We start from the raw sequence: 22,538 nt of genomic DNA on the forward strand, positions 1-22,538 counted from the left end.
GCACCTGATTCTAATTCCAATTCTCCTTTGCCAAGGAACCACTAAATTGGGAAGAACTGAAAAATAAAGGCCTAGAAAAATTTCCAATAAATGACAACTAAAATCAAATATATATACTGGCCTTTGTTCTTCTGATGAGCTAGCTCAATGGAACCAGTTTACAATAGCATCTTTAAAATATAATTTTTCTCCTTTCGTGATGCACCAGAAGGAAACCATTAAAGTGATATTCTATTCGCTGCTTAGAGGAGCTTATTTTTGCCTTCGATCCATTCCCGAGTTCTTCAGTCTTTGGCGCAGTAACAAGGAATTTTCGTTTCAGAAATTCATTGTCTTTACTAGGCACATCAAAAAAATTGACTTCACAGCTGATCCCGGATCAGACAATACGGTACAAGTGAGGGTGTAGAAACATCAGATGGCAGCAGCTGGTGTACCCTCTTCAAAGCGACACTAAAAGTGGAAGCTGAATTCCGAAATTTGGTCACAGAAAAGAAATTGAGTCCTCTCCAATTGGCACATAAAAAGTGATACAGGACCATTTTTATTATTTAACAGATTTTAACACCCAAGCTCGTTAAACAAGAGCACCCCCTTGTTCGCCTTTTGTTCCTCAAATGGAGCAGGCCAGGATGTTTTAGCCATAATTAACTTTATGAAGATGATCAGTAGTCAATCTGCACACTCAGCCAATCACAGACAGCTGGGACAAGGCTACCAATGATTTTAACAGCCAACTGGTGAGAATGCACGACTGCCGCCGTCTCATATTCTCTAACATTATATAGTATCATGTATCGTGGGTTTAACCACAGTTTTTGGGTGAAGAAAAAAACTTGCCATGTCAGAGATTTTAACTGTCTAAACCGTTGGAAGAAAGGCTTAGAAAAAATTCTGTAGTTGGCAACTGGAATCGAACTTATAATGACTTTTCTTCTAGCCGCCTGAACTCTACGAATGAAAACCATATCCACAGGAATAGACCTAGCAGTTAAGCACATAAGAATTTTTATTTTCATTTCAACTGGTTTATTTTACTTACAACATTAGAATTATAATGAAAAAAAAAAAGTTTTTAGCCATAGTGTTAAGACATTGAGGAAATTTCTTCTAGGAAATTGTTATCATTTCGATACGGCGAATAAAATATAATTGTAGAAAGAAAGCATAGACGAGCATTGAACCTCGGACTGGTTTAAGATCAACACATTATCCTTCTGGATTATTCGGATTCGTTGATCATTTCCGCTTTGGACTTTTAAGAGTCTCACTCCACTTTGCCAAGCGCTCTTTGGTACTTTGATGTAATCTTCCCACCTGATACTTGTATCGATTTACTTAGGTGGCACGTCACATTTCCTTCGGCTGTAATTTTGTCTCCAGCTTATTTTGGATTCAATGGTAATTGTTCATTGATAATATAGAAATCATTAAACATATAGACTTATCGTTTGTATATGCGAATATGTTGGGCAAGTCATGGTATATGTTACCAACCAGAAATCTTTATTAATATTTCTAGGTAGCAGATGAATTTCACTCCTCAGTGTAAGATCACCACTCCTCTTTCTAGAGGCCACAAAGAGTTTGAAAAAGTTTGTTTTTTTTGACATTAGTACCGAGAATTTTCCAGATTCTCGGTACTAATATTAACGTACCAATGATTTATAACCGTTTGTGATTTAGGTTCACATAATACGTGTGTGCGTGTAACATGCTTCAGCTTCAGGGCTATCAGCTAACGCTGATTATCATTTTTTTTTCTTTGAATAGGAAGTAGGCTTTTAACCCTATTTAAATTTTTAAGGCTGAGAGGGAAGTTCAATTTAAGTCGATTGAGCTTCCCCTCGACAGGTAGCCGACCAGAGATAGCTGGCCCAAAACTATAACTAATTATACCTCCTGATACCTCCAAGGTGTAGTGGTTGAGACAGTTGTAGGTGTCCTCCCGCGATGAGTCTTCGAACTCCTTGGAGGTATCAGGAATAATAATAATAATAATAATAATAATAATAATAATAATAATACATGCCATCTGGTGAAGAGCGGCGAATGGCATGTATAGGGTCCACGAGGTGGCGGACAAGTGCCGCCATCTCGTGGTCCCTAATATAACACTATGCTTACTATCTGAAAATAGTGTGAGATCTACGGTCGATTTTCTTGAGCTTACGGGACTTACTTTTTCAAACCCACTTGCTGGTGCCACGGATCGACTAACTCGGGAACAGGTTAAAAAAAAAAAGGTTTAGTAAAAGTTCTTCTAGTCGGTGACTAGAATTGAACTGACGACCCTGTTGCTTCGGGCGATTCAACGGTTATGCCACTTCTACTGAGCTACACATGCTCTTTGGCAGTGGAGAGAAATAATATAGACTTGAAAAAAAAATCAGATACACAGAAATATTACTTGCGCACATATGTCATAATATTAAATTAAAACGGATTGCTAACAGTTGAAGGAATTCTTGTTATATCTGCATTTTTTAGTGCACGTGAACAAGCTCGTGATCTCTGTTATCCAGTTGTGGTGCAACTGGATAACAGAGGAGTGACAGTCAGAAAGGTGGTAGTTGAGGTTCATATTAAGGCATGGAATTCAGGCAGAATGCTGAGTACTACTCCGGTCGATATATATTCAGTAGCGAACAAATTAATCCGAACACTCACATTTTGAAGAAAATTTTTAATTTCCCAAGAAATAAGTACAAAAATGAAACTTCAACTTTACCTAATAATTTCTATACGCTCCTCTGTTCCTAATAAGTTCCTTAATTCGCTTAGGCATATACTCTTCCAAGGCAGAACACATTTTTCTCATTTCTGCATCTCGAAACCATACTTTTATAATGGATTGTAATAAGTTATCCTTTGTATCACAAATTAATTTTCAAAGTCTCTATTTCACTATTGCCCACAAATTTTCTATTCGGTTAATTTCAGGAGAATTACCTACCCATTGAAGCAATTGGATGTTGCGATTTTTGAGGAACTCATTCGCTTTTTTTTTAAAGTGTGGTATGGTGCGAGATCCTGTTTGAAGACGAGTTCTTTGTCATTCTGGATCTGTGGGACAACTCCTTTCTCCAATATTTTTGATGTATTGGTCATTTTTCATCATACCATCAACAGGTACAAGTGATCCTGGCGCGACATGTGTAAAACAATCCCAGAACATCTAAAAAGATGTCTGGGGTTGAAAGAAATAGTTCTCATCTGAGAATATGAACTTCTTCCACTTCTCAACAGTCCAATCTTTGTAAATGTTTGCCCACTGGAGCCTCTTTTTCTGCATAGCCTTCATCAACAGTTGTTTCTTTTTTATTCTGTGGACAGTCCTTGATACGAACACTCTTGGACAAACTGTCATGTCGGAAACATTAATTCTTGTTATCAAGTCTCTATTTAAGTCTACAGCAGACAATCTTAGATTCATTTTGCTTTTGCGAACTTGTAAACGATCCTGAGTAAGTTTAGTTTTCCTTTTTCGCCCACATGTTCATTTTTTGTTAGGAGAAAAGGTATTTGTCTTCCTAAACATCTTTAAAATCGCATTAGCACAAGACGCACACTACACTCATTGGCAATTTTTCTATGAGTTATGTACGGGTGCTGATAAAGAGCACATATTTCTAAACGCTTTCTTGTATCCATTTTATAGCTACACAAAATTAATGAAACACTAAGAATGGCAATTTGTTTACACTACTTAAAAACGCACAACACTATTAAAACACACAGCATTCAACCAAAATAGTGAACTGAAAAATTATTGTGAACTGAAACAAAAACCAAACCCAAACTAAAAACTTGCCTAAAATTCGTCTTGTTCGGATATATTTGTTCATTGCTGTATATATAACCAGTAAGTTTAAATCTGAAAAAAAAAAAAAAAAAATAGAAGTTTTAAAAACCTTCAAATTTTTAAAAACCCTTAACACTTGAAAACCAGAAGTTTGAATCTGGAAAGAAATAAAATCACCATAGAATCTATATTGTTTTGGACAATAATAGCTGTGAGGGTTAGCTGAAGAAGAGCTTGCATAGCTGGCTGACGACTCTCGTTATCCTAAATCTACAAATAGTTGTAGGCTATAACTCAGTTAGCAGTGACAACTAAGGGCTGAACTTAGCTACCTAACGATTTTCTTACGTTATAGCTAAAATTCCCCGTCTCTTTATTGGCAATACAGGCTTTAGCGGATTTATTAATTTATAGTTTTGTTATTTGAGTCTATGTAGCTCAGTAGAAGTGGCGTTTGCACTCTACGGCACTTGATCGCATGAAGGAAGACTTGGTGGTTCAAATATAGTCGCCGACTAGAGGAAATTTTTCTAAGTCTTCTTTCAACCGGTTCCCGAGTTAGTCGATTTCTGGCGGGCAAGCGGTTTTTTTCTCTCGGAAAATCGGTTTTTGTCCCGTGAACTCAAGAAAATGGGCCTTCGAACTCACACTATTTTCATACATTACAAATATTGTGTTAGCCTTAGGAATCACTAGATGGCGGCATTGCTAGCCACCTTCTTCATTGCGTACCGATTAATAAGTGGTAGTCTCGGGCCAGCTATCTCTGATTGGCACCAGTTGAGATAGAAATGCCCACTCGATCTCCAAAAGTTAGATACGGCTAAAACAGACTCGTCTACTCCCTATACAAAAAATGCGTTAACTGATTTTTTTAGTTTTGTTATTATCTTTAGATTGCGTGAATATTGTATCTGCATTTACACTGATCACTATTAAATAAGCATTTTATTTATATATTTTTATTATTTTTCTTTTTTCCAGGAGAATTGGAATGAGTGAAGTTTTTCCTTGACCTGCAATAGCAGTAAATAAAGCATGAGGGGAAAATGCTAACTACATGGAAAATATGTGTGTTTTCTCTTTTTTTGGGCTCAGTAATATATTAATATATGTGATATAAAACGGCAGTGAAGGTCCTCATACTATATTGTGTTTTTTATGGCAGAAAAGAATAAACTGGATTCCAAAAAGGAGTTTTTAATTTGGCTTCCTACTTCATTCAGCGTTGAGCCTAAATCAAGAGAAAGAAGAATAAAAATGAAGTCCAGAAGAGACTTTGATCTGATTAGATTGTGTCCTCGGTGGTTTCTCATCCCTTTCCAGCATAAATATCCATGTTTGGATTCAAACACACTTGAGATCCCAGAATATTCCATTTCTTCAGACGAAGAGGCTGTTATTAGAGAATACTTTCCTGTAACACTTCATCACTTTTTACCAGATATGGCTATAATTCAAATTGATAAACTCTCAAAAGGTTCCGGAGTATTAACTGATCGTGAAGATATCCATTCCTCTTTAATCAATAAAAGTCATATTGATGCAGAGACTGAAGACATCTTATTACATAATGAGAGTACTAACAGTGATATGAATTTTGCTCATGAAAACTCCATAGCACAAGAACGTCCTACATGCAATTTCAAACCATCATCTTCAAAGCAAATTAATATCGTTTTGGGGTCTCCAGTGAATACATGTATCCCAAAGAACTTAGAATTTGTTCCATACAAACAAAAGACACAGGTCAATACATTACCAACACAGGATTCTAATTTGGAATTTTGTGCGTCTTTACGATGTATAAATGAACAAGCAAATTCATTAAAAAGTAGCTCAGAAGTAACATTTCCAGTAAAGCATAAAGTGAAAAGGTTCTCTTCGTCATTATCTCCGTATGATCATTATTTAAGGGATTTAAAGTTAATAACACTTCGTAATAGCGAAGCTTGTCAAATACGTCAGCGTAAATTATTGGAACTAGATCGGCTACGTCCTCCACAAGAGAAGTGGTAGGTTAAGTTTTATTTATGTTCTGCATGAAATATAGCTACATCTAATTGAGGTATTACAATATTTGTAGGTTTTATGTATGTAATACCAGGAAATGTTTAAATTTATACAGGGTCCAAACGATGTTTTTTTTTAATGGCATTTCAGGTTCCATAAAAATGTAAAACATCCTTTAATGTCGTTTTTTCCCTAATGGGAATAATAGGCAAAGTTTTTAGCGTTACTAATTTGTGGCTAATAAGCTCACGCTTAATCATCGTCAACAGCTGAGTTCATGGCTACCGTTGATTTCGAAGAATTCCTTTCATGAGTACATCATTTGTTGTTAAACCATAACATTTTCCATTTTTAACTGAAATAGTATAAGTTCTAGATCATATTTCTGAGTGGCGGAGTTAAAAACTTAAGTTTTCCCTAGAAAATTTAAAATAATGTTTCAGTGTGCTGCAGATACCATATGCCAGCCACGGGACACGGGACTGTAAACGAAGACTATCCAATAGATAATTTCGATTGTTATCAAGATTAAAACAAACCTCCTAGATAATCAGAATCTTTTAACTCTATATAAAAAAAAGATAATATACACGTCTTATTATATTAATTGATCATTTCATCCTCTTTGAGTATATTAAATGATTAATTTATCCCTCTTGGGTTATATATCTTTATTAATGTTAATGAAGATTTTACTTAAAAAGAAACCCGGTTTATGTCTTGAAATATTTTTTCAAAAATGATTCAATTTTTTAAAGTTTTTTTTTTATATCTTAAGTATAAATTTCTAGTTATATAGTCAGAAATGAACCATTTCCAAGGCCTTGGTTCAGGCTTTTTTAGTTGTCATTCATCTTGATTTTAGTCTCATAACTCAGAACAAATAGACCATACAGCACCCGATATTTATATTAAGAAATACCAGTTTAAAAATGATTATTCCCTTGTGTGATAGTTTCCAAACATTTACGTCTAAAATTAGTATTGCATAGTTTTTTTTTTAGGGTGGTGAGACGTAAAACGATTTTTTTATCCTTTTTTTGAAAGGGATCGATTTATCTTTAAGGGGGATTAAGCTGATAAATTTGCCAAAATTCGCTTTATCGAAGTATATATATTTTTGGGGGGGGTTGGGTAAAACCAGACATCATAAAAAATATCATCATAAAAAATATCCTGAGCCTACTTAAAAGATTTTAATAAAGATCCTAAATAGCGACTTTCATTGTATATCCGCATCTCCAAAGGAAATATGCAATTAGGCATTAATAATAATAATAATAATAATAATAATAATAATAATAATAATAATAATAATAATAATAATAATAATAATATAAAATCAGTAAAGCTTTTTTGGTACTGAAAAAAAAAATTAATGTGAAATTAGGAATTGTTTGGACCTCGCAATATTTTTATAGTCAAGTTGATATGAAGAAGTGGCCAATCGCAGACAATCATCCAAATGATCATTTGTAATTTGGTTTATTAATTGATTTTTTATGACGGTCATATTTGAAAAAGCGGATTCTGACAAGTATGTCGGTCCGAAACATGACAGAATTTTTTGTGCAATATCAGTTAATATTGGGAATTTTTCATGTGCATACTTCCAAATGACTTCATTGTTTATTGATTTTAAATGTAAACTATTCTGAATGTTTATTATCTCAAGTTCTACTTCAGCTTGGTTTATATCAAACAGCCCACTAATTTTATTTGAAATTTCTGTGATGTTCAAGTTTTCTTGAAATGAATTATTGATAAAAGATATAATCATTTCAGTTTTATTAAAATCTTTAAATCTTGAATTTATTTCTTCCTCAACTAATTCTATTTCACGAATAAATTCTTTTAAATCATAGCGAAGCATTTCTTGATTTTGTTCCAAAAATTTGAATTAATATGGGAGATGTCTAAATACGCGGTCATTTATATTTTTCTTTAATAAAAGTAAGTATTGTTGGAAAGTTTTTATTGAACTTAACGTCAATTAAATTCTTATCTGTACCTTGTAACTCTAAATTTAAATTGCTTAATTTCGTACAGAAATCTACTAAAAATGATAAGTGTAACAACCATCTTTTATCACTCAATTGTGGAAAAATATCTCCGTTTTCATCAAGAAAAATTTTATATCGTTAATTAATACAGAAATCTTTCTAAAAATTGACTTCTGCTGAGCCAGCGAATATTATTGTACAACAGAAGTTCCCTATCATCATCTGCCTGTAATTTAAATAACCGCCGTTGCAGAGCTTTTCCTCGAACAGAATTTATTTACAATTTTAAATGTAATATCCAAAACATCTTTTGTGTTTAATCTTTTACTACACAGTACTTGTTGGTGAATAATACAGCGGTACGTTAAAAAATCTGGATATTTTTCATCGTTTTTACATAATGAAATGAAGCCTGATTTATTACCTGTTATTGCAGGAGCACCATCAGTAGTAATAGACACAAGTTTAAAAACGGAAGTTTGTGTTGTTTCACAAATTCATCAAATGCCGAAAAAATGTCTTCTCCCCTAGTCCTTCCCAATAATGGTATAATTTTCAAAGTTCTTTACTTGAATAATCTTGAAATACCATGCGAATAAATATCATTAACTGAGCAATATCAATGATGTCGTTTGATTCATCAAATTGTAATGAAAACGCAACACACTGGTGAATGTCTGACATTAACCTGGCCTAGAAACTTTTCTCCGGCAATTGGAACTCTTCCTTTCGGTAATTTGAAACCTTGTCTGCAGCCTAGAAGTAGTCTCTCTCTAGCGACGTCTCGAACCGAGAAGCTCCTTTCTGGAAGCGGGAAACTCCTCTCTCAAGCAACGTGGATCCGGGCAGTCTCTCTGACAGCAATTCTGGAACCGGGATCCCTTCTGCTTGCTTCAGTCCCTTTTTATTACGCCTCTTCTGAGACCTCGCATGAAGTTTGGAAAATCCCAAAGAATCGGTATGAGTCTTTCATCTTAAGTTTTAAGTTCGGCACACCTTTTGTTCTCCTCCGCTTTCTTTTGATTGTAAGTGGCCGGCCATCGGAAAGTTGTTTGAACTCTTTCTGATTGACTTCGGAGATGTTTAGACTTAGAGCCTGCAAGCCTTTCTCATACATACAAGTTTCAATAACAATTTTTCTAATGCCGCCATGTACAGCTTCGGCGACAAAAACATTGTCTTTGTTTTTAACACTGTAACATATTCTTATTAAAGCAGTATATACAGTACAGTTAGCTTCAAAAGAGTTATTTACAAAAACATCTAATACAAACTATACTGAGACAAACAAAGTTTATTTTTTTACAATATTTACATGCGACTTAACCTAAGTTAAAAAATCGATGTAATGTGCTTTGGAATATTTAATATTTAAGCTACAATCGAGTTTTTACACTTTGCTTATAATCGTATTCCCTCGGCTCGCTGTTTGACTTCCACTGATCCAAATTAATTTATTTACCCGGACTTATAAGAAAATGACTTATTTGACAATTTTAACGAAAAATAAATAAACAATAGCAATACACTTAAAGCGAATTAAAGATAATACAAAATAATGATAAATAAAATATTATAATTTCAATTTTTAATTAAATTTGGAAGTAAGGAGGAATACACAAGAGATCGACCAAAAATCGCTCCGCGATCGACGGGTTGAACAACTCCTGCCGTATAGGGAGTAGGCGAGACCGTTTTTTAGCCCTATCTATTTTTTTAAATTATTTTATTTATTTATTTTTTTTTTTAAATTATTTCTCAGATAAATTACATACATTATATGAAGACAAGTATGCATAACAAATACTTTCTCGTACATAAAGTTTTTTTTAAAATAATAATAATAACGATAACTGTTTACAACATATATTATTATAATATTCATAATGATGATTATTACAGATGTTTCTTTCCAATTTTACACTCTATATATACAATATCGATGGATATAATCACTCTATATTGCATAAATTTATTACAGTTATTATATACATTACATACATTTGATTACATATGATACATTACTTACATTTGTTTACATATGACACATTATTTACATTTGTTTACATGTGATACTTACATTACATACATATGTTTACATATAATACATACATTAATACTTTGGTTTACATGTGATACGTACATTACATGCACTTGGGTACATATGATAAATCTTGGATGAGAACTAATTTCTCTGCTTTCATCCTCAAAGCTTATATGTAAGCTTATCTGAGGATGACACCAGTTGGTTATTATTTATTGTTTTTTTTTTTTTTGCTGTGTTGGGAATCTACGAAATCTATGATTGAGAAATTCGCGCGCGCACGCACACGCACGCACGCACGCACACGCACGCACGCGCACGCACGCACACACACACACACACACACACACACACACACACACACACACACACACACACACACACACACACACACACACACACACACACACACACACAATTATTAATAATAATAATAATAATAATTATAATTATACAGCTAAGTATCCTAATTACCAAATTTAATTAATCTATCCCAATAGAGCGATGTTATCGTTTTGTTTATTATTTCTTGCTGTTTTGGTTGTTTGTTGATCCCCTGCAAACAATGCAATTGGAACAGGGAGATAAGGCTCGACGAAATTTGTGTGAATTGCAAAATTCACTGAAATCAGGCAAGAGTCCAGGAATAACTTACATACGAACTAACCCAACGCATCTAATAGCTGCTTACTCATTTTGAGTAACACTCCTAATGAGTGAGAGGAATAAATTTAAAAAATAATAATATAATAATAATTATACAGCTATTCACGCCATATAATGTGTCCAGCTAATTCCTAGACATGTACTGACACCTAGTCAATAGCGTGTTGTTGCGCAGAAATCCAATAGACTAGCTACACTTAGAAAGCTATCATTTCCAAGATGGATATAAGGACTTCCTACAGTTATCGGTTTTTTAGGGACAGTCAAGTCTCTCGCTAAGAAAGCTCTCATTCCACAACAACAAATCATCTGAATGATATTAATACTGGGTGATTAAGGAAGGGAGAAATACATTAATTGAAATTACTAACATGTTCTTCCAAACATTTCAGTTAGTGGATTTTCTACTTCCTTTGATCATCCAATCTCAGTTCCATTGAAACGATTTGTTATAGTGGAATGAGTGTTCCTAACAGAAACCTGATTTCCCGCTAGACTGATTATGCCTGAAAATCTTTATATTCATCTAGGAAAGGATAGATCTATGAATTTTAAGAATTGTCCTCCCGAAAATAGTGTCATATCGTGGTGCCCTTGGCAATAAGAGCAATGATTAGATTTTCTTTTCTTGATTTTCAATAATCCATCTTGCATCCATCCAAATGCAAAATATGATTTTCAGTTTGTTTTCCCAAGTGTGTTGATAGGAAAGGCCTACTAAGTAAGCGCTTATCCTCTGGTTACCTGTGAGACTTCTGCAACTAGGTTGACAGTATTCACCTTGATGCATACATATTACGTGTAACGGTCGATGGACTTTGTCTTCCGAATCCCCAGATGACTACAAATCTCATCTACAGTTTTGCTGATGAGAGATTGCTGCAGTTTCTCAGTTTGATAAGACAAATTTGCATGATGCAAAATAATATTTCTCTTCTTGGGTTAGCTAACCTGCATTTCTTGGCATAAACATAGTACAGTATTACCTCATTAGAATACAGAAAAATAGATTTCCTCTTTTGATCGAGGATCCCTTCCCCCTGAACAGCTATTAACATAATAAATGAATAATTTCTTTTGATCTCAAAAGTCTCCGTAACATCGTTTAATACGTGCCATCACTTATGTGATGTGCACGTATTGCTTTTTTTTTTTCGTGTGGCACATCACATAAGTGATGTGCCACACGAATTCTCTCCAGGTAGATCTATGCTAGGATTTTTATGGAGCTTGCCCTCTCTGAAGATGCATGTAAACTTCTGTGCCATACCGACACTTTTCTCGAACTGGGGAGCTGGAGACGCTACAGTGCTCTAGGACCTCTCCTCATTCTTTGGACACTTAAATAGCCCAAATTTTTCGGGGCCCATGGCTAGAGCCTCGTGCACCTGTGCATAAGTACGGCCCTGGTAAACTGATGCACTCCATCCATCTCACTAAGGATCTTCCACTTATTTTCCCCATGTAGTTTACCCCTATGACTGATTTCAGAATTTGTTCATCTATTATTTCCTTATGTACAAATTATTTCAGCTCTACTACCATTACTTTTCAATAATCTAGATATCATATCAATCCTCTTAAAGCACTGTGCCTTGCGACAGCAAGGCACAGATGCAACTTGGACAAAGATTTTAACTGTCTCTGACTGGTGACCAATCTATTCCTATTCTTCGTGGTATGTATTCTGAAAAGCAATTCTATACAACTGGCGTGTTAGTTCAAATTTTTCCACTGAAGTCTTCTAAAGTGAAGAGACCATCATGCTTCTTGGCAGTCTATAAGTCTATGGGTGTGTTGTGTGGAGATGTATAATCCACCTAGATTAACACTATAGCAGGGTGAACAATAAATATAATAAAAGTATGCTGTAATTTATACACTTTTTCTCCCTGTAATTCTCAGGATGTCAATGTTGAACCCCCTCCATCTTATTCTCTACACTCGCCACACTTTCAGATAATACATTCGAATTACACAAAAAACCTCCTTATGCAGCGTCCAGGGATAAACAGCCTATCCATATTAATCCGGTAATTATTTCTTACCAACTCGATCATATCTCACTCCTCCATCTATCCACTAGACTATGCAATTTTCATTTCCCCAATCTGTCCTCATACTCAACATTCCAGATTCCAGAAGCTACCCCAATCTATCTCTGAACACTTTCAACAACTCGACGAGGAACCCTTATATTATTATTATTATTATTATTATTATTATTCCTGATACCTCCAAGGAGTCCGAAGACTCATCGCGGGAGGACATCTTCAACTGTCTCTACACCTTACCTCTACTACGAATCAACGCCATCTACCGCCCACCTCCAACACCACCACAACTAGTAATTTTTGTCTGTAAATTGCGTGTGTTCTGAAGGGCCGATATGTATGTATGCGGGATGAAAAACCCGAGTTTCCGGGAGAAAAAACCCTGCTATGAGCTTTTTCAGTTGAAAGTGAGTTAGCCGATCTCATACGGTGGCAGCAGGGTGTTTTTTCCCCGGAAACTCGGGTTTTTCATCCCAAGTACAGACAATTCAACGTTCAGAACACACGCAATTTACAGACAAAAATACTATTGTTCGTGATGATGATGGGCGATAGATGGTGTGCATGGTAGTAGTGTCCTAGTTGGAGAGTTAAGTAGTAGGGGAGAGGACGAGATGTATTTAGCGAAGTAAAGTAGTGTGCCCCTCCCACGAGAGTCCTTGGACTCCCTGGAAGTGTTACATAATAATAATAATAATAATAATAATAATAATAATAATAATAATAATAATAACTCTTCATTCATTTGAAATCATGCAAACAAATTTGTGCACAGTACTCCATATGAGGGCTGATTAAAGTTTTATAAAATGGAATCATACCATCCTTATTTCTAGGTTAGTGTTATCCGCACCAGTGCTTTATTTTGCTGTGTGGGACTCTAAAATGTAGCAAAATGTCCTAGAAATTTCATATCTCTGTCCACCATCACAGCCAAATCTTTCACTTCTCCACCATATCCCCACTAATATTACCATCTGAATCTCTTCTTTGCCTTCTAAATTTTACAACTTTAGACTTTGCTGTATTGGTAACCGAACTCCTTTGGCAAAGTATCGAGGTCTTTTCAGGTCCTCTTTTAAGGCAAAAACATCCGTTCTACTCCTCATATTTCTTCCCAACTTCGTATATTCTGCAAACAAGAGTAAATCACCATTCATGTCCTTTCCAATGTGATTTACTTACAAATTCAACAACAACGGTTCCAAAACATACCACTGGAGCATGTCACTAGTGACTTTCCTCTTCTGGAATATAGTTCCCCCATACACAACTTGCTGATATCTGACAGACAGCTAATGACCCATCCAACGCACTAATCTTTATTCAATCTCATCTGTTCCAATTTAATTATCAGTTAGTCTTGTAGAATTCTATCAGTCTCTTTTGAAAAATGTAAAAACACTACTGAGTAATACATTCCCCTTCCGCAATTAATTTGTCATGTTATTATAATAAGTAAGTAAATTGCTAAAACATGACCTTCCTTTAGCAAACCCACCCGTTAAATTCGTTAATTCGTTGGAACATTTCCTTCAGACTTGTCGTTCCAGCTCAATTATGCAATCTTACTGATATCATGTGTACTCACTTCCTCATATTGCCTCCTGCTCAGTCACTATCTGCGGCTCTTGTCTCTTCTCAATGTTCGTAAGTTCTGCTTTATATTACATTCACAGGGATGAATGTAATTTCATCCCTGAAATACCTGAAACACCAGATCTTATCTCAAACCATTCCGATGCTGTTTGCTGTGCTATAACACAATTTTACTTCCCCTCATACATTTCTTTGATTATTCTTTATCGGGAATTCTATAACTTGTAATACATAACAATAATGTTTCTCTGTCAAATGCTTTAGAAAAGTCTATAAAACTTAGGTATAACAAGCGTCTAAATTCTATACTTGGTTCAGTGATGTTCCGTAAAGTAAAAATGCGATGCGCAGTATTCCCACCTGTCTAAAACCAACTTGTTTATGCCTTAATATCTTCTCTACTTAATTTTTAATCCTATTTATTAATATTCTACAGAAGATTATAGCAGGTAGTGAGAGTAAGCTAATTCTCCTCCAATACTCACCACTAGTGAGATCACATTTCTAGGGATTATAATTATCATTGTCCTGTCTATAATAATAATACCCAACTAACCATTTCAACCTGTAGATCTCCACCTGACACTATTCTGCTTCAAAACTACTGTTACATCTCCACCATGGCTGGGCATAACTTCCCCTGGACTGTGTCGAAAAAAAAAGGGAGGAAGAGATATTAATGTACCTCCCTGTCTGCCCTGTCTATCTTCATGTAAAACTGCATATTCCACCATCTCTGTTGATGTCAGAATGTAAACATCATCCAACCACAACTTAATTATTCCGAGAGTTTTGGGGCGAAGGAACTCTATCACCGCTACAATTTTCTTGCCCTTATTTCGAATATTTCGATGCATTCATTAACCTACATGCAAACTTATTTATGGTTTTATAACAAGTCAAACCGACCCAACCTAGTTCTCGGATATGACTATTCCATATTCAATTTCGTCTATTCCTATCTATCCTCAGTGATGTTGTAATATAGCCAGAGCTAAAGGTACCCACCACATTTCTAACCATTTGAAGTCTTTACTACACATCCAAGAAGATTCATGTACGAACAAAATTTATCTAATAGCGTGTTGCAGATTTAAAAAAACACCTATAGAATTAAGTGTTATAATGAAATATTGCTACAATTGTTTATTAATTAATATGATGATTCTTGGGGGGAAAACGCGCTTAGCGTAGAATGCTTCTGAAAATCTTTGGACACATGATTGGACCTAGTTTTTTTGCTTAAGTTTAAATGAATTTTCTTACATATTTCTTAAAAGCTTTCTGAAAATGGTTTAAGCAGTACATTAACATTTCTTTTACTATTTATAGATTTGTAGTTCATTTCCATTTTAGAGCAATGAAGTTAATAATATTGAATCATCGTGGATTCCGAGTGGGATTAACTTTGTTTAGGGTGCTATTTATAATAATAATTAAAAAATAATAACAAAGAATATCTTGATAATTCAACTGATTCAGGCCACTCAGTTTGGGAAAGCACCTAGTTCGAACGTGTTTACTCTGAAGGTTAACCAAACTGTTTTCATCAGCAAAAAGGTTTAAATTCATATCCCCTACGTTATAGTGACACTAACTGTATTGTTGCTCCCTCTCAGAAAGTTCACATGTTAATGTTAACGTTATCTATTTTGTACAGCAGTAATTTTTAAAAACCCAAAATAGCGTTTAGCTCTGCAGAACACACATCCTATCCCATGATATTGTTCCCAGATAACTACATAACGGATAAAATTAATCTTTAACTTTCTAGCTGGATATAAATTAGAATAATACATGTTTATATTACAAAGACAATGTCTATATTTTCGTAAAAATAACTTGTTGTCTTTTACAGGTTTGAAATTCGGGGACCGAAATTTAATGAAGAGCTTTTAACGCATATTACATTGGAGAAGAACGATAAGAATTTAAAATTTATATCTGAAAGGCGTCGCATGGTTCTGGAAAGCTTGCTCTGCTAGACATTAGAAAAACTAAAACAGTATAATTTCATTAATCTGACAACATAAAATGCTTTTCTGTGTTCATAATAGTTTATTATCAAGCTAATTATAAAGTACAAAATAATAATCATCGTTGTTGTGTTTTACCAATTTAAATTTTGATTTCATGTATTTAAAAATAAACACACTTTAATCATAATAAACATACTGATAAAAAAAATCCGTTATTTACTTTTGGTAGCAAAAAATCATTTTTCTTTCCAAAGGGAAATTGACGCGTCTCTTGTAGCACTAACTTACTTCCTGGAAAATGGTTGATAGGCAGCAGCATTAACAATAAGTAATACTTCTAATCTGAATTCTATAGTTGATTTTATGGAATTCCAGATTAAAGTTTCTGCAGATTCAGAAAAATGCCAAGATCAAATCGATGCAGGAGTCATATGTTTTCCATATAAAAGCAGTAAAATGGTATGTCACAATATTATTAAATACTCTGAGTGAGAGATCAGAAAACTTCATCTAGTCGGTGACTAGAATCGAAATGCCTTTATTAGGGAAGTCTAGTGGTATGGATGCAAACGTCTCTTCCAAATGGCTAACATAGGCATTTTGAATAAAGTAATAAATGAAATCCTTTTAAAAGTTTCATTGTTCCACACTAATAAAATAAGTATTTCAAAAACATCAGTGTAGATTATAGATTTGTGCTTTCCAATTTCTATTTTCATAGTTATGATGGTCCATTTATTTTGGCTTCTCTTCTTTTTTGCAAAGTTCATTTCATAAAGGATGTTACTGCATTGATAATTGCTGATATCTAATTTGTGATTATTACTAATGTGTAACGCATATTATTCGCTAAGCAGCGAGAGAAGCAATAGGACATAAAATTTACTCCAAAACTATATCCGTATTGAACTACAGTAAAAAGAAAATACAAAAATTTTAGCAAAAATGAAGGAAAATTGAAAAAATTGAATCGATATATACATTGTAAGTAAAATACAGCTACATGTGTGAAGGATATAAAGCCACACGAAATAAATAGCAAAATAAGTAAAATTAAACAGGAATACTGCAATAACTAGAATAAATAAAGATATAAAACCCTTCATACCATTTTTGGCTTCACTTCAGTGGAATTAAAGGGTGAATTAAATAGAAGCATATTAATAGTTAGTTTATGATAGCCGTTGTTCGCAACGGTTGCAAATGAAATTTTACTTTGGTGATCTCTTCTTCTCTGAGGAGGTGAAGAGCAAATTAGAAATTATGCAAAACATTTGGGTTTGGATATTGATATGTCACATGAAGATATCTGTTTGTATGTTATGGCTTTTATGCAAATAGAGGTCTTCAAACTTTATGATACACGAATGACTTTGACGGCCAGGAACGGGAGAGAACCGTTAACTTCAAAAAATTACCAATTAAAGTTTCCATTGGCCTGGGTAGCTCAATAGAAGTGGTTCCTGCTTCCTCTGCGCTAGGCCGCTCGAAGATAGACTTAGAGTTCGAGTCTAGTCGCTGACTGGAGGAACTTTTTTTCTAAGCCTTTCTTCGACCAGTTCCCGAGATAATCTATCTTTGGCATGGGCAAGCGGATTTTTTCATCTCGTACACTCAAGAAAATCGACCATAGAACTTACATTATTTCAGACAGTAACATATCCTGTTAGGGTTAGGCACTAAGAGATGGAAGCGCTTGTTTGCCGGTCGCTGCCTATAATTAGTGAGATAAACTGAAACTGCACACGCAGTCTCCGAAAGCTAGATAGGGTTGAAAGGCCTCGCCTACTTCCTATACTAGAATAAAAGGCGTTAGCGTATTATTATATCATCACAATTTTCCTCCAGATAAGCCTGTTATCAGTCAACATTCACAAATATTATCAGATGTTATATTTATGTTATCTAAAGACACTTTTCACTGTATTAATACACATACACATTGGTCTTCCTCTGGATCATTTTCCTGCAATCCTGGAAAAGAACACTTCTTTAGATAATCTTACCTCTCCCATTCTGAGATTAGCTCTTTTAAGAAATTCCCGTATGCTGTCAAGTTCTTTCCTAGTATCCTTGTTTTTAAAACGATATTGCCATTGATGCCATCTATTCAGTCCAAATTTTTCTTATGACTCATATCTGTGGTGTCCAGTCTTTGATCAAGAATTTTATATCTAATTCAGCTCTCAGATACAAAAATTAAAATTGGTTTCTTCGTCGGTGGCTGCCTACAATTAGTGATAGACATGGGCCAGTTATCTCTGATTGGCTACCAATGGAGATTGAACTTTCCACTTAGTCTCCAAAAGCTAGATAGAGTATAAAGTCCTCGCCTGTTCCCTATAAGAGAATAGAAAAAGGCGTTAGCTTATTATTTATTATTATTATTAGAAATTATATTTTTCCTTAGCAAAGAGGTCGCTCTCGCTCTACCACGAAGTCGGAATTTTGGTAATAACAACAAAATAATTGATGCACCATGGTAGAATGGACATCAACTTGAATGAAGCAAGTTGACTCTATTCAAGCACAGATACGACCAAAGGCCTGTAGTCTCTGCGTTTTCTTTATCCACAGCTAAAACGACTTTCATCTGTTTACAGATGAGAGTCGTTTTTAGTCTTTCCTGCAATACTAGACCACACTTGATTTGGCTTTAAAGGGGAACATTTATGAAATGTAAGCCATCTCGAAAATGTTCTACAAAGGGATATATACACTGGTGCTGGGATTATGGGATAGGGAGGAATTACGCTTAATGGACACTCCGAGCTACAAATGGTGAAAAGAAGGAACTCTGTCTGGTGAACGATACTGCAACGAAGTTCTTCAACGTTATTTTCGATTTTTGCGTAGTTCTGTAGGCAAAGACTTCATTTCTATTCATGCACACCACATGGTACACTAGCAGTGGGATGTTTATTTTCAGAAACCGAGGATATTAATAGAATCGAGTGGTCAGCCATATCCCCATATTTAAGATGTCCCTAACAGGTTCTATGGGAACCCGTTTGGGAGGCAATATGTACACACATTTCTGCTAGACATTCCTCAGGAGAAAACAGTCTTATCCTTGCTCTGAAGGGGAGGAGTGGAACAGTTTGCCTCAAGAACTCTTAAATCACTTGGTGTTCAGTATGTTCTGACGTTGGTAGGGCTGCATTGTAGTTCAGGGTGGACATATTCCATACTGAAATGTCTCTCCGCATAGTTTTCTGTAAGCACATTAATTCCATAACTATGGCCTTAGGAAATTTGTAAGTTTTGCCAACAAACGTATTGCAATTTAATTTGTATGAAATTTATACATATTTTTGTGTAATATAATTTACTAATATGCTAACAATAAACTAATCTCCACATTTTGTTGTAGTCATGGAGATTGTTTCATGTACGGGTAAAAATATAGTTCGTCCTTAGCTTTTTGACACCAGTGATCATGACTGCTGCATTACGTAACCACTGGTATCCCTTCTGGTCTGACTCCCTTTATGATCTTTTGTTCTGAAGAGGAAAATTCACTGAAGTGGATACTTTGACATGGGATATGAGCGCCTCTGCTGGGTAATGGGATGAGTCTGCCGATGGGCAGAGCCCATCGCTCTGGATTCTTCTCAGTGGCGGGGTGAGCCTCTCACTGCTTGAACGCTGAGTTTCCTGTTGTTATATATGTAATGAAGAATTTCGTGACCTGGGGTGTCACACGGTTAAACTAGTCTCCCATTGTTTTTCTGCTCAGGGAACAGGTCAAATAGAGAAAAGTCAGCTTTTCTGGAACTACTTTTTTCACTGGAATACACCTTAACTCTACATTAACAGAGATGAAGAATGATAGAATCAACATAAGAAGCATTAGTGTTAAAGAACTGATACTAGCAGAAAATTGGATAAGTATAGATCAACATAATAGGGGTGACTGAAACCAAAAAGACAAAATATGGTGAGATTTATTTGAGCAATAAATACTAAATGTTATATTCAGGCAATGACAATTAGGGAAAAGAAAGTGTTGATATAGTATTGAACACAAAGTATGACGCTAATCTTCTTGGATAGTAAGCAATATCAAGTAGAGTGATGTGGGAAAATATCAGAATAGGGAACTGGACAATGAGAGCTATTTGTGCCCATGGTCCCAAAGAAGGTTCTACTAAGGTAGAAGTGGAAGAATTTTTTGAGGCTTTAGAGAAAGCATCTGGCACAATGAAAAAGGAAAAAGTTGGTTCTTGTTAGAGATCTAAATAGCAGAGTAGGAAATGATTGTCAAATATGCAGAAATCTTCTTCTTCAAGTGTCCTCTCCTAGAAGGAGGTTGGCAACCATGTCACGGAAGTTTTTTCTTTCTTTTGCTGCTCTGGAACATTTAGAATACACATACAGAAATATTTTAGGAAAATTTGGAGAAAAGAGGAAAGCTAATAATAATGGCAAATACCTATTGGATTTCTGCTCAGGACATGGACTGGTTATTACTAACACAACGTTCCAACTTAAAAATGTACACAAATTCACATGGAGAAAAGAGGCAAGGAATAAGAAAATTCTCATTGACTATTCTATTGTTAATAGCGATGTTTTCTCACTGGTGCCGAACACTAGAGTGAACAGAGGATTTGAAATTGGAAGCGATCGTCATTTAGTGTGAAGTTGAGTAAAATTGGACTTCATATAGAACAGAAGAGTGTGTGTAGGAACGTTTTGAAACGAATTAAAGTTGATCAGCTATCGGATATCAACTGGAGGAAAAACGAGAAGTACAAGCTAGCTTCAGGCCATGCAGATGTTGTCAGTATCAGATTTTCACTTTAAGACGATTAGCTCAGAAATTATGGGTAGATAACAGGGAAATTTATTTAAACGTTAGTAGATCTGGAAAAGAGATATAACAAGATACAAGAGGAAAGCTGTCCAAAATGCTCCAGTTATATTACGCAACTGGGAGATTATATCAAGCAATAGACTCTATTTGAATCGTAAATCAAGAATTAGAGTTGAAGAGGTACAGGAAGATCATTAGATGTAGTCAGGTGTGCACGAAGGATGTACATTATTTCTACTGTTATCCATCATCTATCTGGATCACATTATGTAGGAAAGTGGTAATAAACATGATATCCAGATTGCTATTTATTTTGTGTAGATCAGAGGTAGGCAATCTTTTCACTAAAAAGGACACTCCAGAATAGCTGGCTTATGACAAAGGCTACTTCACCTTAAATTGTTTGGATGGGAAGTTGTAAGCTTAAAGGAAATTCAACTGATGTTTATTTTAAATGAATTGATTAAAACAAAATTTTATTTACAATTCTACTTTCCAGCTCACAAATCCTTTTTTTTTTTCCAATTATGGAATTTATACGAAAGTTTGTACTGTATTAAAGTTTTTATGAACATTGTTCAAATGCCTGACTACGTTAGACTTTTTAGGAACCGCAACTCTTTCATAGCATAACAAGCACACACATATTCCCATAAAATAAATAAAACCAAATTGTTTTTTCGTCTCTATGTTAAAGTTATAAACCTTTTTTCTTTTTTTATCTATGTTATCCATCATCGGTTGTAAAATATATGATATAAATATATACAATTATTAGAAACACATCAAATAAACAACTGATTGTCACTTTGTCTCTCTAGAAAAGAATTCAGGCTACTATCCTATGTGTGACAGAAGTGCATAACCTGTAACTGGTGATGTGTGGTTCGCATGGACTAAAACATTTGAAGGTTGTTCGACACTTCATTATCTGGCACAATGGCGGAAACTTTAAAAATGGCGGAAACTTGGGTGCGTGAGAGCCCCGTGTTACTGACCCATGGTGTAGATGATGCTACACTCTGATATAAATCCGGCACAAGTCTCCAGGATTCCCTGACCAAATTGTGTAACTACAGTGTAATAAATTTGGTGTGAAAATGAACATTAAACAGACAATGACAATATAGGAAGAAACATTGAAAACATGAACTGCATCCTGAATGGAGAACTTATAGAACAAGTAAAACATTTCAGATATTTAAACCAAATTTTCAGCGAGCGCGGAATATTAAATTTGGAAATAGACAGCAGAATTAGCAAAGCTCATATGGCAGGAAGGAGCGCTGAATAAATTTATATGGAATAAGAGAGAGAGAGAGAGAGATTAGTTAAAATATTAAACTAGCTGTATATAAGACAGTGTTCAAACCAATTTTAACTTTTGTATCTGAGAGCTGGATTAGATATAAATTTCTCGATAAAAGACTGGAGACCAAGGATATGAGAGTCATCAGAAACATTAGGACTGAACAGATGGCAGCAATGGCAATATCATTTTAAAAACGAGGATATTAGGAAAGAACTTGAGATTGGTAGCATTTTCAGGAATTGGT

General features: G+C 34.9%; 1 protein-coding gene across 1 annotated transcript; it reads left to right on the plus strand.

Annotated features, from left to right (window-relative positions):
• Nucleotides 1-4,966: 4,966 nt before the first annotated feature.
• LOC150099397 (uncharacterized) lies at nt 4,967-16,180 on the plus strand. The gene is made up of 2 exons (XM_090404339.1): nt 4,967-5,820; nt 16,043-16,180. Exons 1-2 carry the CDS (start codon nt 4,967-4,969, stop codon nt 16,167-16,169), a joined length of 981 nt encoding a protein of 326 aa, XP_090260465.1. The 3' UTR covers nt 16,170-16,180.
• Nucleotides 16,181-22,538: the final 6,358 nt, after the last annotated feature.

The sequence above is a fragment of the Typopeltis vanoorti genome, chromosome 14 (assembly GCF_054136105.1).
Source record: "Typopeltis vanoorti isolate ZY-2024b chromosome 14, IOZ_Tvanoo_1.0, whole genome shotgun sequence".
NCBI lineage: Eukaryota > Metazoa > Arthropoda > Arachnida > Uropygi > Thelyphonidae > Typopeltis > Typopeltis vanoorti.

Excerpts from the sequence above, each read along its gene's own strand:
- LOC150099397 (XM_090404339.1), top strand. The coding sequence starts at position 4,967 with ATGGCAGAAAAGAATAAACTGGATTCCAAAAAGGAGTTTTTAATTTGG. Across the intron at positions 5,821-16,042 it reads CGTCCTCCACAAGAGAAGTG|GTTTGAAATTCGGGGACCGA; the intron begins GTAGGTTAAGTT and ends TGTCTTTTACAG.